The sequence below is a fragment of the Mustela nigripes genome, chromosome 8, assembly GCF_022355385.1.
Source record: "Mustela nigripes isolate SB6536 chromosome 8, MUSNIG.SB6536, whole genome shotgun sequence".
Classification (NCBI taxonomy): domain Eukaryota; kingdom Metazoa; phylum Chordata; class Mammalia; order Carnivora; family Mustelidae; genus Mustela; species Mustela nigripes.
Window position 1 is genome coordinate 51,331,439 of NC_081564.1, and position 18,473 is coordinate 51,349,911.

The 18,473-nt window shown below is 37.4% G+C and overlaps 1 protein-coding gene across 1 annotated transcript in view; it reads left to right on the forward strand.

The window, feature by feature from the left end:
• Nucleotides 1-8,680, forward strand: part of DSG1 (desmoglein 1) — a 30,896-nt gene extending 22,216 nt beyond the window's left edge. The window contains 5 exon segments of the mRNA XM_059410045.1: nucleotides 1-180; nucleotides 1,597-1,733; nucleotides 2,062-2,128; nucleotides 4,529-4,737; nucleotides 7,426-8,680. The exon segment at nucleotides 1-180 is cut by the window's left edge and continues 4 nt beyond it. Coding sequence (XP_059266028.1) covers nucleotides 1-180; nucleotides 1,597-1,733; nucleotides 2,062-2,128; nucleotides 4,529-4,737; nucleotides 7,426-8,472 — 1,640 coding nt within the window. The 3' untranslated portion in view covers nucleotides 8,473-8,680.
• The last annotated feature ends 9,793 nt before the right edge of the window (nucleotides 8,681-18,473 follow it).

Genomic DNA, 18,473 nt, shown 5'->3' on the forward strand with positions numbered 1-18,473 from the left:
GGAGTACTGGTGGAAGTAGCACTGAAAATATGGAAGGAGGCGGTGAAACCAGTACTGACTATGGCACTGGGACCCAGACAATGGAAGGTGGTGAAGGTGTAGGAGCAAATCTCTCAGATAATGTCCATTTTGGTCCTGCCGGCATTGGACTGCTCATCATGGGATTCTTGGTTCTAGGACGTAAGTACTTTCAATAATCCTATTCATATTTCCCCCTGAAATTATGGGGAGGAGATAAGCTTTTTGATCCTTTGATAAAATATACTTTACCAAATCTTATTTTGTGCCCTTATCAAGAGATGCTTGTTTACTGTTGAGTCTGCAAGATGAAAAAATCAAGCTTCTTGACCACTTACAGTGCAGTGGAGGATAAAAACTTCTTTGCAGTCAATTTCAGTGCCATGGGAAAGTGCCCTAACAGGCAGGCTCGGATTGCTATTTGAGTGAAGAAGACAGTCAGAGAGGATCCAAACAATCAGAAGCGGCTACACAGAGAAAGCAAACTTGCAGAATGTAACATAAAATACATGAGAAGAGATCATACTCTAATTTCATTTTGTTAGCCATATTAAGTATTAACCAACATTTAAAAACTTGAGAATTAAGTACTTTATAAAAGTAACTTAATTACCCAGGAGTTGACTCTCTCTATGGCAAGTAATAATACATGACTTTGAACTTTGACTTTGAGCTTGTTCTTTTATACTGTTGATTGCCTTTGAGTAGCGTAGTTAATAAAAAATTGAAAAATTACATATTTGGGGTCAAACACCTCTACATTCAAAGATTTCTCTAAGCCTAGCAAATCTTCAAGAAAGCAAAATGCACAGGATTCTTTCATTCCTTTCTTTCCTTTTTTCATCTCTTACCATCCCTCCCTTATTACTATCCTTACTATGTTCCTTCTTCTCTACCTCACCTCTTTCTTGTTTCTTTTCTTCCTTCGTCATATCTTCTACTTACACATACTTTCCTTCATCCATCCATTCATTCCAAATAATTTACCAAGATTGTATTATATAAAGGCTCTGGCCTAGACATGTATTTAGGTGAATAAGGAAACCCAACTGATTAACAGAAAGACATGGTTAACCAGTATAATGTTTTCCATTTGTGCAGGAGTAATTTCAAGAAAAAAAAAAAATCCATGTAGAGGAAAATAATAGAGGGAATAATTACCTGAGGCATGAGTAAGATTTTATTTACTGTGCAAATTAAAAAGATAGGCATGTCTGAAAGGAACAAAAGGAAAGCCATGGAGGATGGAACACAAAGACTCAAACATATGGCCTGTCCTCAGCAGCTCTCCTGTCTCCTTTAATATTTTTCAGAGAAATGACAGTGAAAAGACTCATCTGTTTTAATGTCATTTGAATACTATATAACAAATCAAAATGGATTGCAGTCTAGTATACTGAAGCTCATATTGATTTTGGTATCTGACCATTGTTCAATTTGTTTTCTGAAACTTTCATAAGAATTTTGAAGTCAAATGCAATGGTATTAGGGTTTCAAAAGTAATCATAAAAGAGAAAGTTGTTTTATTTTAATGTGGTTCCACTGCTAATTCCAGTATTCCTTTCTTTTCACCAACAGTGGTCCCATTTTTGTTGATGTGCTGTGAATGTGGAGGTGCCCCTGGCGGGGGAGCTGGCTTTGAACCTGTCCCTGAATGTTCAGAAGGAGCACTTCACACATGGGCAGTAGAAGGCCCACAGTTGCCTCCTGTAAGTGCTAAGTTGTAAGAAATGGCCTTTGGTAGTCCCCGAAAGTCATTCTCATGCACATGAACCAGATGGTGGTCACCCCTCACAGTCTATGCTGTTCTTCGTTCTGGGATAGCTGGTGGGAAAATGAAGAGGAGAAGTCAAACGTACACCCAAATTAGATGGAAGTCATCAGAAAAGGCTTTCTCAAATGAAGTGCAAGTTTTAAATGGATTTCAGAACTTTTGTAAATAGTATTCTTTTAGAATCTGAGTCTATTTTGCGAAGAAACCCAATGTAAAAGGATAGACAGAAAAGAGCCATTACAAATGGGGACGTGTTTCTTGTCTTTTAGGACACTGTGTGTGTACCACCCATCTCACCTCCTGGGGCAAATCTAATTGAATGCATTGACACTTCAGGTAAGAAGGGTTTGTTTTGTCTTCTTAATTTTAACAGCTCAAATGACTAGAAAGGAATTCTGCTCTAACCCTGCATACCTTTCTATTTCTCAATTATCTTGTCTTTAACAGTTTCTTTCATTCATTTTTAAATGACTAATTTGCAGATCAAATGGTAACGGAAAAATCTCCAGGAATTACTATTCTTATATGTTGACTTTTTAAAATCTTCCTCAATCATCAGAGAGTACTTAGGAGATGACTGTATCAGGACTCTATAAGTAGGAGAGAAGAACCACAAGTCAATTCTGGTCCACATTTTCTGTCTAATAGAGAAAACATTATTTATCAGAAAAAAAAAAATACCATTGGCCCTTCAATAGCACAGGTGTTAGGGATGCTGATTTCCATCAGTCAAAAATACAAGTATTAATTTTTGGCTCTCCCAAAACTTAACTACTACTTAACTACTAGATGACTTACTGTTAACATAAACAGTTGGTTAGCACACAATTTGTATGTCATACATATACATATACATATACATATACATATACATATATATATACAATATATATGTAAAATATACCATACTCTTACAATAAAGTAAGTTGGAGAAAAGAAATTGTTATTAAGAAAATCACAAGGAAGATAAAAATATTTCTATTACTGAACTGTATCCATTAAAAAAAAATTTTCTGCATACAAACCCACTCCGACTTGAGCTGCTATCATGACAAAACGAACAAACAAACAAAAAACAAAACTGCATCCATTCTCAGCATGAGCAGAAAGCTGATCTGAAAAATTTTGTCCCGTTCCTTAAACTGGAAGTAAGTGAATGAAACACTATCAGAATCTTTCCAGGTTGTCAGCTGAGGCCATGTGCAGGGGGTAGAGTTTCTCCTTGCACATGGTTAACCAAGACTCTAATGACAATATGCCTTAAAACAGGGGCTAGAAAAATAAAATAAAATAAAAAACAAAACAAAACAAAAAAACAGGGGCTAGAGACGCCTGGATGGCTCAGTCATTAAGTGTCTGCCTTTGGCTCAGGTCATGATCACAGGGTCCTGGGAACGAGCCCTGCATCAGGCCCCCTGCTCAATGGGAAGTCTGCTTCTCCCTCTCCTTCTCCTGCTTGTGTTCCTGCTCTTGCTGTCTCTCTCTTTTGCTCTGTGTCTAATAATAATAATAATAATAATAATAATAATAATAAATACATAAAAGCTTAAAACAAACAAACAAACCAACAAGAAACAGGGGTCTAGAACAGTTTGCAGGCAGAAACAAGGGAACAATTTGAATTTCACAGCAAGGGGATAACTACCATACTAATAAAATTTTTTTTTTCTTTTAAACTTTTTGTATCTTTGAAAACAGTTATACTGTTTTGCTTTTTCTTAGAGTAATCAAAGTTAGTCATTTTCTTCTTTTTCTCCAGTCTTTTTCAAATTTGTTACCATTCCTATTTTGAACTCTTTAGAATAGGAGACGCATAGGAATGTTTATAGGACTGCACCTTACTCAAACTACTAGACACACTGGTCTCTAAACCTATTTCTCTTCTTGATGTTTCCATTTGTGTTAATGACATCAACATCCTCTCACCACAAGAGCAGCAGCCCTGGTTGACTCTTCTATCTCCCTATTCTTGACATCCAATCTGTTCTCAAGACTTGTCAAATCATCAGATCCATCAGAATTTACTTCTGCATTTATGCCCTCAATACATCTACTAGACTTTACACAAATTTGGAAGAAAGCACAATGAGACACACCAGAGTCATAAAAGGATGAAAAACATATTGTCCCCCAAAATCAAGATCTTTGAAATATTAAAGCCATAGGGCACCTATCCCACTGCCAATACTTTCCCTATCCATGGCTCTTCCACAGACTGAACCATCATTTTGTCTAACTTCCCTTAAATATGGTAACAAGCTTCTAGTCACCCATCATATCCAAGTGAAAACACAAGAGTCTTGGTGCCAACCTTTCCTATCACCACAGCCATGGCTTCTCTGAAAGCCAGTGGTTCTCAGGTCTTCCTCTGGAAGTGCTGTGTTTCCAATATATTGGGGATATTCTTATACTATTTAACATTTAGAATTTGGGTATCCCCCCCAAAACTCCCTCAATTTGAAATCAAACTCACTAAAGCATAGGTTTTTATAACCTCTATGCAGCCCCGCTCTTCCAGCATGACACATAATTAGCAATAAATAATTAACATCAAACAACTAACAAATGAACAAACTGATTACTAATATTATTTTGAACTCCATATTGTATGTATAGCCCTTTATGTATCACCTTTGTTTTACCTCAATGATGAAATCGTACACTATAGAAAGTTATTTATTTTGGATCTACAATATGCTATATAGAAAGTGAACTTAATTTTATCAACACTTCTAGGGGTTTACACGAATGAGTATGGTGGCAGAGAAATGCAAGATCTGGGAGGAGGAGAAAGAACAACAGGATTTGAACTAACCGAAGGAGTTAAAACTTCAGGAGTACCTGAGATATGTCAAGAATATTCTGGAACATTAAGAAGAAATTCTATGAGAGAATGTAGAGAAGGAGGTCTGAATATGAACTTCATGGAAAGCTACTTCTGTCAGGTAAGGTCTCAAGTGCCATGGCTTCCTCTCCAGTCTGTGCCTCAAGCTCCACTCCAGGCTGCCACTATTTTTCAACAGGGCTTTGGCAGGTTCCCAGCCTCTAGTCTATGCCTGACGGTCATACTGCTGCTGGATAACATTTCTGTAATTCTGAACTGATCACTTTACTCCTCTACTTAAAAATAGCCAATGACTCCCAGCTCTATTTGTCTAAGGCAATGAAGTCCTAACTCCATAATATGACAATTAAGATTATTCATAAAATGATCCCTTCCCTCATTTCCAATTACTCCTTACCACCAACCCCACATACCATATGTCTTTGCCTCATTCACACCATGCCTTTGCTGTGCCCTCCCAGGATGCTTTTATCCATCATCTCTATCACAAACTCCTATTCATCTTTAAAGACCCAATTCAACTATCGCTGCTTCTCTGAACCTTTTACTGATAACCCTCACATCCAAAATAGAATTGATGTGTCCTTATCTGTATTTCTGTAGTGCTCTGTGTATAAACTTTATAGAACCTATCATTGCTAAAATATGTTTATATGTCTACCATGGTTTTTATTGCCTTGTCCATATGTTCTCTATATCATGTTGCCAGTACCTAGCTCAGTTCCAGGCACATAGTAAACACTCCGTAAGTGTGGGTTCAAGAACCATAGCACACTTCCAGAATATTCTAAGAACCAGCAAAATTAATTTTGCCATCCTCAGGTAGAGACAAAATTGCCTGTGGCTACACACCAGATGGTACTTAAGCCTTCAGAGATTTCCCATCTCTGAAACTGTCTCTAATAGATCTGCATCCTTCTACATCCTGGCCTAAAATACCTTCTTTAACTCTTCTATTGCTTTAGAGGATGGCTGATATCTTGAAATTAAACAGTGAGAAAAGCCTTTCAAATAGTAGTAGATAATAATAAGAAATCTGTTGCTAAATCCACAGGGATGCCTCCCATTCATGTCCCTACAAATGAATGTAAAATTCTGCCTCAAAACTTTTGCATCTATGACTCCTTCTGCCCGGTACACTCTATGTACTTTCCTCACCCTGATGCTTTATTCTAACTTCTGATTCTGATCAAACATCACTTTATGAGAGGCTGTGAGTGGCCACTCTATCCCTTCACTCTGAGCTTACCACCTCCTGACACATATGTTTATGTATTGCCTGTCTCCTCCTACTAAAAGGTAAGCCATAAGAGAGAGAGAGAGAGACTCCATCTGCTTTTGTTCACTACTGCACTGCCAAGTTCCTAATTGAGTGTCCGGCAAACAGTAAGGACTCAAAACGATTTTTGAAGGAAATGGAACAATTGGCCTGCTAATAAAGATATTTCTGATACTTAACCTGAAAATTTATAATCCAATATTATGAACAACAAAAATGAAATAAAAGTGCATGTGTTTGGGGCACCTGGGTGGCACAGTTGGTTGAGTGTCCAACTCTTGGTTTCATCTCAGGGTTGTGAGGTGGACCCCCACATTGGGCTCCGTGCTCAGTGGGCAATATACTTAAGATTGTCTCTCCCTCTACCCCTCCTGGTGGTGGTTCTCTCTCTCTGAAATAAATTTTTTTAAAAAATCCTTAAAAAAGGAAAAAAGTGCACGTCTATGGGCTTTAACTTTGAATCGAAAGAGATCCTATTTTTATTTATTTTATTTTTTAAAAAAGATTTTATTTGCTTATTCATGAGAGAGAGAGAGAGGCAGAGGGAGAAGCAGGCTCCCCATTGAGCAGGGAGCCCCAGGTGGGATTGATCCCAGGATCCCAGTATCATGACCTGAGCTGAAAGCAGACGCTTAACCATTGGAGCCACCCAGGTACCCTTCCTCTTCTTCTTCTTCTTCTTTTTTTCTTTCTTTTTTTTTTTGAGAAGGAGATCCTATTTTTAAAAACTTTCTGTTCTGGGGGCGCCTGGGTGGCTCCGTGGGTTAAAGCCTCTGCCTTCGGCTCAGGTCATGATCCCAGGGTCCTGGGATCGAGCCCCGCATCAGGCTCTCTGCTCAGCAGGGAGCCTGCTTCCTCCTCTCTCTCTGCCTGTCTCTCTGCCTCCTTGTGATCTCTGTCAAATAAATAAACAAAATCTTTAAAAAAAAGAAAAAAACTTTCCGTTCTGAACCCCAAAATGGCATAGACCCAAATTCAAATGTTCTTTTTTACTGAAAAAGTTACACTGAAATAAATCTTCATAGAGCCACCACATTCACTTCATTGGAGGAAGGAAAGTGCAATCCCAAATGAACCAAATCAACTAAGAGCTACCTTTTTTATACAAACAAACAAACAAAAAAGAAGAAGAAAAAGAAAAGAACCCCCCCCACAATTTGGTATACTTCCTGCACAGTACTTTTAAGTACCTCCTAACATGGTTATAAAATAATTCATGTGATTTTTTGCATGTGCTTTTGTATCCAAAGTGCACTGTGAGAGGAAAGTCCATTTAAATAAATTTTAAAAATCAAAATGTATTAACAGGCTTACAGTTAAAATAATTTCTAACCAAATTCTTTCGGGAAATTATATAATGATTTTTAATGCATCTCTAGAAGAGGTCAGAATTTTGTCTTCTAGGTCCCTCTTTGGTAATGTCCCAGAAGAAAAAAGAATAATCAAGACTTCTATTATTGTTAAATATGTATCCATAATCTCATTTTTCTCTTTCCTCTGTTCATCCAGAAAGCATATGCTTATGCAGATGAAGATGAAGGACGCCCATCCAATGACTGTTTGCTCATATATGACATTGAAGGTGTAGGTTCCCCTGCTGGCTCTGTGGGTTGTTGTAGCTTCATTGGAGAAGACTTGGATGACAGCTTTTTGGATACACTGGGGCCTAAATTTAAGAAGTTGGCAGATATCAGCCTAGGAAAAGAAGTTGAACCATATCCAGACCCTGATCCTTCTTGGCCACCTGAAGGCACTGAACCGATCTGCCCTCAGCAGGGAACAGACCCCATCACTGGTGGACATCCACCCATCTCCCCACATTTTGGCGCCACCACAGTCATTTCTGAGAGTACCTACCCCTCTGGACCTGGTGTACAGCATCCTATGCCCATTCCTGATCCTCTGGGCTATGGTAATGTTACTGTGACCGAGTCTTACACCACCTCTGGCACTCTGAAGCCCTCTGTCCATATTCATGATAATCGACATGCATCAAATGTAGTGGTGACCGAGAGGGTGGTCGGCCCAATCTCTGGCACTGATTTGCATGGAATGTTGGAGATGCCTGACTTGAGAGATGGGTCAAACATTATAGTGACAGAAAGGGTAATAGCACCAAGTTCAAGTCTACCCACCTCTTTGACCATGCCTGATCCTAGAGAGTCATCAAATGTGGTAGTGACAGAAAGAGTAATCCGACCAGCTTCTGGCATGATGGGCAATCTAAGTATACACCCTGAGTTATCAAATACCCAAAATGTGATTGTGACAGAGAGGGTTGTTTCTGGCTCTGCCATAAGTGGAATTAGTGGCCCAGCTGGGATGACTGGAGGCAGTGGCCTGGTTGGCAGTGTAGCTGGAGGAAGTGGTGGTGGCATTGGGTTGAGCAGCCTGGGAGGAGGTGGGGGCCTGAGTAGCAGCATGGGGGGCACAGCCACCATTGGCCACATGAGGAGCTCCTCTGACCATCACTTTAGCCAGACCCTTGGATCTGCCTCCCCTAGTACTGCCAGAAGTCGAATCACGAAGTACAGTACGGTACAATATACGAAGTAGCCAGGATCCCAGCACACTTGTTCTCAGCTGTGGTGATTCAGCTTCAACTCCCACCACAAAAAACCTTACATTGTGATTTATGATGCACAACTAGGTGCTACGTAACTGTGGAGTGAGGTGGGAAACCACAATGAGAAAATATGTAAACAGTGCTGTTGGGCAAGAGCTCTCCCTAGCATTTGTAAATCTTTTTCTTACATTAATACTAATGGAATCACGACAATGAACTAAAACTTGAGACAGGGTCTTTCCTGTGCCAGTACAGTGATAGGTTCTTCTGTGTGGCCGGTCCTGTATCTCCAGCACATGGAATAAATTAAACTCAGTCATGCAAAACAAATGGCCTTGAGATGGCTTTTGGCACAATTCTCCTTGCCCTATTTTGATTGCCATGTAGCTCAAACAATATTCAAAAAGGACTAAACATGTAATATGAGCTCACATATTCAGGAAGAATTCGAAATGTGTGCCAAGCACCTGGTCAATTTCACAGATAATAGAAATAAAAATCCAACCATATACTCAGACCATGATTAACAATTAAAGAAAACAAATCTGACTACACAGCTCACAAGCTCACAAGCCACCAAGCACTCCTACCCTAATAATTGTACCAGAGTAAATAAACCTTAAATTAGGAAATGTTTCCTGGGAGGAAACTTCCAAAAGAGAATGGTAATAGGGTGAGATTCATTTGGGGGACATTGACAATGTCTGATCCCAGATCTTGAGAAGGGGTTTCAGCTAAAATTCCCATGGAGTCAAGGAGTTTTCTGATTCTAGCTTGTGTTTAGTAATAGATGCAGTATTTATGAATATTGCATACCAATGAGGTTGCAGGATATCACACTTATTTTTCCCATTATCACTGTGGCTGTGACCTAATAGTATGAATTTGCCAGGTGTACTTCTCTGACTGAAGCAAGTAACACCTGACATGGTTGTCATCCCTAATGGTAAATTACCTTCCAAAGAAGCAGATGGAAATCACATTGTATTTCAGATGTGTATTCACTAAATGTTACTCATTTATATCCAGCTCTTTATTATACATCTCTTAAGTTAAAATAATTTACTTAAGTTGAGCTGTGAAAAAAAGCCTGCAGTATGGCTAAGCTTTGGGGGAATTTTTTCTTAAGGGGATCTAAAAAAAAGTTTCTAGAACATGTAAAATGTTTAATGTGAAAAGTTAGAATTATTCTGTAATGTAATACCACATTATTAGTTTTAATTGAGTTTAGTACTTTTCTAGACAATGTTCTGCTACTATTTTAAAGGGGTCAACTAAAAACTTTCAACAGTGTTGATGATATTGTGTTGACCCAATTGAAATTGTGCTAGACCACCACATATCCTTACTCTCACTCCCTAACTAAATTTTCTCACTAGAATAAATGTTACATTCCTGATTTGATTTGCTTATAAGCTCTTGGCTTATAAAGTGCTCCAACTGATAAGACAGTTCCCAAATTATATAGTATGATATATTTTTCTACCTTCAAAATTTAATAATGTATTATTTATGGTATGTCATTTCTATGTGTTTGCTATATAGTATTACCTGGTTTTAAAAATATCAGAATCAACGCATTCTTAGACACGGGTAAGTTTACTCTAGCAAAGTAGAGGAATTTTATTCTCTTTTCTAAATTCAGCGTTAATATGAGCTCACGAAAGTGAAACTGGATATGACAAAATCTTTCAAGGATTATTCCCTGCCAATTACTCAAGTTTCCCAGGGTGTTACAAGATCAAAGAATAGTCTTTCAACTTCCAACACTTATCAAAGGGGGCCAGGGAGTGAACTAATTTATTAGAGCTATTTTGCTCTATATTATAGCAGACGACGTCAATATTTTCAAAGCCACAATATACATCTTATTTTATGTCTGTAGACCATGTGAAATTTTGATAGTCTGTAGCATGCCAAAATGTAGAGGTATAAATAAAGTCATTCAGAGGAACTCTTTCTTTTATTTCTTTCTCTCCCATTTGGGGAGGGGGATTCCATTAATGATGGATAATCTTTCCAGAAATAAAGTCAAAAGGTATTTATTGAAATATACTTGAGTATGCTGGGCTCAGGAGTTTGAAGGAATAAAAATAATTATTGGTTAATTAATTAATGGGATGGTATCTGACGATAAGTAGCTTATGTGCCACTTTGATTTATCATCAGAAGTATTCTTTAACGACTCCTGATATCTTCCAAAAAAGTTTTTTAGGTTGTCTAAAAAATGCCAGATTTACCATCTTTAATAACTATTATTATTAAGATCCATTAGTAAAAAACCATGGAAGATATAAAAAGTGACAGTACTAGTTGCCAATCCTTCTAGGAAGATACTTTCAAATAAATTTTTTGTCAGGATTACACACTGATATTCTAACCTTTATTCTTAAATTTTAAAATTATCTTTTTAAGATACAATTCTAACAATCATTTAAAGACATGTCATTTTTTCAATAAACAACCTTTGGGTAGAAATCAATTCTTCACTGTAGATCCTTTACTGCAACCCATAGACCTTAGGTCATTCTACAGATCTAAGATACAGAAATTATTTTATAAGAAAATAGTTATAATTCAAATCTATATTGCAAGCTGTATCTCAGATCAACATGCTCTTAGTAAAAGGGAGAAGGAAAAAATAGTAATTTCAATATTATGTGTATATAGTTTGAAAAGAAAAGGGTATTTATAAAACATCTGACTTTCTGAAGAGATGGCCCTTAGGGTCAAAAATTAGTGTATCATAAATTCTTTATAATTTAATATTAACCAAAATACCATCTTGAGCTTAATTTTGACATTGAATTCCAGATACATCTGCTACATTTTATTAGCCTTGATGTATATCGCCTGATGTAACTGTATGTGCATGAAAAATTTACAGAAAAATTATCTATCTAGGGATATACGTAGGCCTTCATCTGGACATCTCTTCTCTATTGGCATATAGTTTTCAGCCTTGTAATCTCCATTCAATGTAATTTCCTGACAGAATTTTAATTATATATCTTCAAACATTACATATTCACTCTAACTGGATGTTTTTAGTTATATACACAACTCATTTCTGAATTTATACCAACATCTGAAGGTCAACCAGTGTATAACACATACGATACCCTTTAGCTAGAGTAGGAACTAAAAGGTTTTTAATCATTGGCTAAAATAGCCAATTTAGGAAAGACATTCAAATCCCAAAACTTCTAAAAGCATTTGCCACATTTTCCCATGCCTATTTAATAAACCCCAAACTTTTGTAGGATTTCTGGTATTTTTAAGACTTACTTCCCTTTGCACTGCAATACACCAGTCCACACAGATTACTAGTCTCCATGAAACAGAATCTGCCTCCTCGTTCTCGATTGTTCAATTTATGCTAGGACAAAAGCATGAATGGATCAACTTATTAACCATCAAAGAATTTTAAAACAAAAAATATCCTATTGTTTAACTGTCTGTATTCCTTCCATTTAGTTATATCTGAATTACTGAACACTTTATCATCAAGCGGTACCTAGTCTAACTTATTTTTCTTTTGCTATTTTACAAGTATTTTTAAACTCTAATATTCATCTTTGGTGATGTTTAAAACAAGGTGCTTTCTTTCAGGTTTCAATATAAAAGTTCTTGGCTTATATGGGTGCTAATTCCTTGCTTGGTCCTTTATTGGCTATTTTAAGTTGGTTTGTAATTTCCAAAGGCTTATGTTGACAGCAATAAAATGATTGGTATGCTTCCATCATCTTTTCTGAATGGTAAAGGTGGGGAGGTTTAGACTGTAAGGAATACTTAGAGGTCAGCAAATCTAATGACTATTTTCAGTCCAGATGATTTATTTTATTTTCATATTTTTATTTTCGCGTTGTTATTTTCACATTGTTAAAGCTTTTTTTCATTTTCCATTGTCTAGTTTTTTTTTTCCTTTTTCAGCTTCCTGGGGTGCCTTCTCTCCAGAGGGCTTCCCAGCAGTGTCTGAGCACAGGCTTGAGCACCCTCGCACAAATACATAAATGACAAGTAGCTGGCATTTTAAACATCTGTTGTTGGATACTTAAGCAACTTTATACTAGCATTGTAATTCTTTTAAAATAGATTTTCTTTTCAAATTATGCCCTTTCATCTTTCCTGGCCGTACATCTCCTTTTCGCTCTCCAGTGCCACTTTCAGAACATGATCACCTTCCCCTTACCCAAAACCTTACCCTTTCCATACTTGTCTGAACTGCCTTTCCCCTCTCTACTGCTTGCATCTTTCCCTGAACTCTCAACAAGGTTCTCATTTTTACTGAAGACTCATAGTCTGGCCCAGAGTCCACTGTGACCTCTCCAACTCTAGAGAGCATTCACAGGAACTCAAGTGACCCCACAGAGGAGGCAGCTGACACCTGGAATTCTGAATTCTCAGACCTCCATTCTCCCCGTCCCAACCCAGCACGGCAGTTTCTGGATCCCTGTGTCAGTCTTCCCAGCCTCTGACCACTTCCTCCTCCCCCTTCTCCTTCCAACTCACTAGCTCCTGCATTCTGATGGCACCGTTCCTCCACTTCATCGGTGCTTCCTTGTTTTGACTCCTCTCACTTTCCACTATCTGCCACCCCACTTTCCTCCATGTCTAATCAAGCTTCTTGAGTTCAAATATGCTGCCTTTTGGTGAAAGCCTTTGAACTCCTTGCCCCGCTCCTCCCTTTCACATCCCAAATCTTTCACATTCCATCTCTGTCCTCACACAAACAGTTAAAGAAGTGATTCAACAGAATTGACTTTTTTTTTTTCATTTTGAATACTCAGTCTCAAATCTCAGATTAATATAACATGGTTCCCCACAATCCAACCTACTCTGATAGACCTCTCATCTCATTATACTAGCTCACTATTCTATACCTTTTCTGTCATCAAAACTCCCACACCTCTTCTTTCCTCCTCATTCTTAGTTGATGACCTACTCTTATTGTTCACGAGACATTCACCTGTACTTGCACTCTCTCCCTCCATCTTATTACAGTGGAGCTAGTGTCCTATTTATATAAAAAGACAATCCCCCATTTCTGCTCAATGACTTTGCTCCTTCCCTAGTAGTCCTTTTTTGAAACCATCTCTCACTCTCTTTCAGAGCCTGTTCAACAGCATCCCTTCCTGGAGCTACTTCCTCATATTTTTGTCTCAGCAACATTTTTTTTTTTTTAAAGATTTTACCCATTCATTTGACAGACAGAGATCACAAGTAGACAGAGAGGCAGGCATAGAAAGAAGTGGGGAAGCAGTCTCCCCACTGAGGAGAGAGCCCAATACAGGGCTCAATCCCAGGACCCTGTGATCACGACCTGAGTTGAAGGCAGAGGCACCCCGTCTCACCAACCTTCTTGAGACTCATATATATGTGCCTTCTTTACTTGCTCATGTCCTATAAAACTTCAACCCCATCCTATCCATCCACCAGAATGGCCCTTGTCAAATTTGTCTAAGACCTACAGATGGCCAAACACAAGGTCTACTGTTCTGTCCTCATCTTTCTTAACCTCTGGGAAGAATCTGAAAAAAGTAACTATTCTCCATTCACTGCAACACTTTTCTTTCTTGGCTTTTATACCATCCTTTCAAGATACAGCTTACATTTCATTGGCCATGTTCTCTCTTATTTTGTTTCTTTCCCATCTACCCAACTATTAAATGGTGATGTTCCCCCTAAAGTTTGGTTCCATGTCCTCTGCTCTTAACACTCTACACTGTCTCTATGAGACATCATCGAAGCCCCTTTTAAAATGTTCAAAATTATTAAACACACTTGTACTCGCCAATACCCCCAATAAACATGACTCCAGCAATCCATTGCTGAAGACAGAAGCTAAGTACTCCTTGATTTCATCCCTTCCTTCACATACCCCTCCATCATTTGACCCATTAGTATGTGCTTATGACTTTGACTGATTCTATGACCAAAATATAGCTCAGGCCATCCAACAGCTTCTATCCCCATCTGCCACCACCATACTAGAACTGTCTCTCAAGTAGTCTCTCTACTTCCATACTGGCTTTCTTCAAACAATTTTCTACAGATGAGCCTATGTGGCCTTCTAAAATGTAAATTAGATTATAATTAATTATATAATTACATATAATTATAATGAATTATAAATGTAAATTAGATTATAATCCTCTGTTTTAGGAATTTTGATGGATTTCCATTAGATTAAATCCAAAGTTCATTAGAGAAGTGTCTTGAAAAAAATCAAGCATAGTAAGCACAAATGAAGCATATTAAATTGGTTCAAAAATTTTGAAAATGAGCCAATTTGAGGGCATGTACTTAGTGACTGAGTTCAAATAAGGTAAACTCTAGCTGACCCTTACTTTTCCTAATTTTACAAACAAAACTTAATTATGAGAAAACTTGTATATCCCCATCTGTTCTGTGCCTATGTGCTAGCCATCCTTGCTTATAAAAAACCTAGGGGGAAGAGCATACTATCCAAAGAAATCTATAGATTTAATGTAATCCCTATTAAAATATAAACAGTATTTTTCACAGAACTAGAACAAATAATCCTAAAATTTGTATAGAATCACAAAAGAGCCCAAATAACTAAAGCAATCTTGAGAAAGAAAAACAAAACCATATGTATCACAAGTCCAGATTTCAAGACATACTACAAAACTGGAGTAATCAAATAGTATAGTACTAGCACAAAAACAAACACATAGATCAATGGAATGGAGAGCCTAGAAATAAACCCATAATTCTATGGTCAATTAAACTTTGACAAAGGAGGCGACAAAGTAGGAAAAAGACAGTCTTTTCCAAACAAGTGTTAGAAAAAACTGGACAGTTACATGCATAAGAATGAGACTAGACCACTTTCTTACACCATACACAAAAATAAATTCAAAATGGATTGAAGACCTAAATATGAGACCTACAATGTAAAAATCATAGAAGAGAAGACAGGAAGTAATTTCTCTGACCTTGGCCATAGCAACATTTTTCTGGCTCTGTCTCCTGAGGCAAGGGAAACAAAAGTACAAATAAACTATTGGGACTACATCAAAATAAAAAGCTTCCGCACAGCAAAGGAAATAGTCAACAAAACTAAAAGACAACCTACTAAATGGAAGAAGATATTTGCAAGTGACATCTGATAAAGAGTTATATCCAAAATATATGAAGAATTTATACAACTCAATACCAAAAAAACCATAAACAACACAATTTAACAATGGGCAGAAGACATGAACAGACATTTCTCCAAAGAAGACATACAGATGGCCAACAGACACATGAAAAGATGCTTAACATCACATATCATCAGGGAATGCAAATCAAAACTACAATGAGATAGCACCTCACATTTGTCAGAACAGCTAAAATTTAAAAAATTTTTAAAATAAAAATAAATAACAAGTATTGGTGAAGTGTGGAGAAAAAGGAACCCTTGTACATTGATGGCAGGAATGAGAATTGGTTCAGTCACTCTGGAAAACAGTTTGGAGGTTCTTTTAAAAATTAAAAATAGAATAACCGTATAATCCAGTGATTCCACTACTGGGTATTTACCTAAAAAATACCAAAAAAACCCCACAACTAATTTGAAAAGATATATGCACCTTAACCAAACTATGAAAGCAGCCCAAGTATCCACTGATAAGTGAATGGATAAAGAAGATGTAGCATATAGATACATACAATGGAATATTACTCAGCCATAAAGAAGAATGAAATCTTGCCATTTGCAACAACATGGGTAGACCTAGAGGGTATAAAGCTAAGTGAAATAAGGCAATCAGGGAAAGACAAATACCATGTGATTTCACTCATACGTGGAATTTAAGAGACAAAACAAAGAAAAAAGAGACAAACAAGAAAACAGATTCATAAATATAAAGAACAAACTGGTAGTTGCCAGAGGGTAGGGGATGAGTGAACTAGATGGAGAGATTAAGAGTACACTTATCAGGATGAGCACCACATACTGTATAAAATTGTTGAATCACTATATTGCATGCCTGAAACTAGTGTAACACACTGTATGTTAATTATACCAGAATTAAAATAAAATAAAAATAAAAATAATAAAATAAAACCTAGGGGAAAGAGCCCTTGCTTCAAGAAATTTCCCACAACTGCTCAAAATGTCAAGCTCCAATTCCTGTCAAAGGTCGTATCTGCGGGTGCTTGGGTAACTTAGTTAAGTATCCAACTCTTGATTTCAACTGAAGTCATGATCTCAGGGTCATGAGATTGAGCCCCGAGTTGGGCTCTGTACTCAGTGAGTGGTGAGTCTGTTTCCCTCCCTCTCCCTCTGCCCCTCCCCACACTCACGCACACACACTTGTGCGGGCTCTCTCTCTCAAATAAACAAATAAATCTTTAAAAAAAAAAAAAAAAAGCCATGCCTAATTGGGCCCAGAATGTAATTTATCATATTTTTCAGTGAAAAATACTTTGCAGAGTTCAAATTAATAGTTTATCTTTTTCGAAATGAATGCCAGTTTCTACTTGATAAATTACTGACCTGTTCTGATCAGGTCTGAAGTTGGGTTTACCTAGAATTAGGGCCTGAGAAACAGGATTTGTAGGCAATCTGAGGGGGAAGAGGATGGATGTAAAGGAACACTGGTAAGTAAATATGAAACGAAACAGCGCAGGGAAAGTAGCCAATAGAGGCCAGTTACGCCCATGGGCAACTGAAGCTCAGCTCTCCTGGGGAAAATGTTGGAAGTCGGTCTAGCGCATGCATTGCAGAGTTAAACCATCCCAGAAAAGAGGGAGACCGTGTATTTAGACAACACCTACATCAGTTTATAGTTGAGGATGACCCATGCCTGCTGCACAGGTGGGCCAAGTGGCTGTAGCATCAGTGAAGAAACACAATAGCAGCAGTCAGAAACTGGGTGTGTGGGTACTGAAGCATAAGGGCAAAATATAGGGAGAGGGCACCAATGGGATGTGTAACCACAGCTATACTCAGCAGCACTTTGGTGGAATATGCAACTAGCAACAAACAAAACGTTCAGATTTCATAGGCCTTTCCTAAATATTCCACAGTAAACAAGAATGGATCATAAGTTAGTATATTGATGAACTGAATTTAAAAACATGGTGGTGTAAAATAGGAAAGTCTTCAAGTCCCCCCTGTCATTAATTTGTACCTTTATGATATTGTATGATTCATCTTAATTAGATGCCTGTCCCTGTAAAGTGTTTAGACATATAATCATCCTCCTATAAGAGATGACTTAGCCTTACTGTTACAAACTTAGGAGTGACCTTGATAGACAATTGGTTTGGATGTCTATTTACTGCTAGAAAGGAAGGTCATGGGTCCATTAAAGTTATCATTTTTTTTATACACAACCCCACATTTTAAAAGTTTATTTCCAATAACACCATGTTAATTCACTCACTTTCTAAGACATGTTCTTGCACTTGGCTTATTTAAAAAGGTACATCAAACATTGTTTTGTCATTCCTTGGATATGAAAGTAATTAAATAAAAAATTTTGAATTGATGTGTGATACACAGAAGTTAGCACAGCAACAAACAGAAACTCAATAATTATTTGTTGAATACATACATAAATGCAATCCATTCACTACACAACTTTTCTAAAATCCATCCTTGCATTGAACATCTATATGAGAACTGAGTCCCCAGACGACTCTATATTGCTTGTCAAATTCCACCATTCCCAACAGGACTTCTTCTAAATTAGTCTTTGACCTGATGATTCCTCTTTAAAATAAGGGACAATATAACTTAATTTTTTTAGATTGTAAAATATATTTTGACCAATTGCCTTAAGTATGCTTTGGGGAAAGGTTAGATATATAAAAAATTAGATCTTACTAGGATGTAGTTGGAATTAGAGGGTAAACTAAAAAATAGGTGTTTTTTTTTTTAAAGATTTTATTTATTTATTTGACAAACAGAGATCACAAGTAGGCAGAGAGGCAGGCAGAGAGAGAGAGAGGAGGAGGAAGCAGGCTCTCTGCT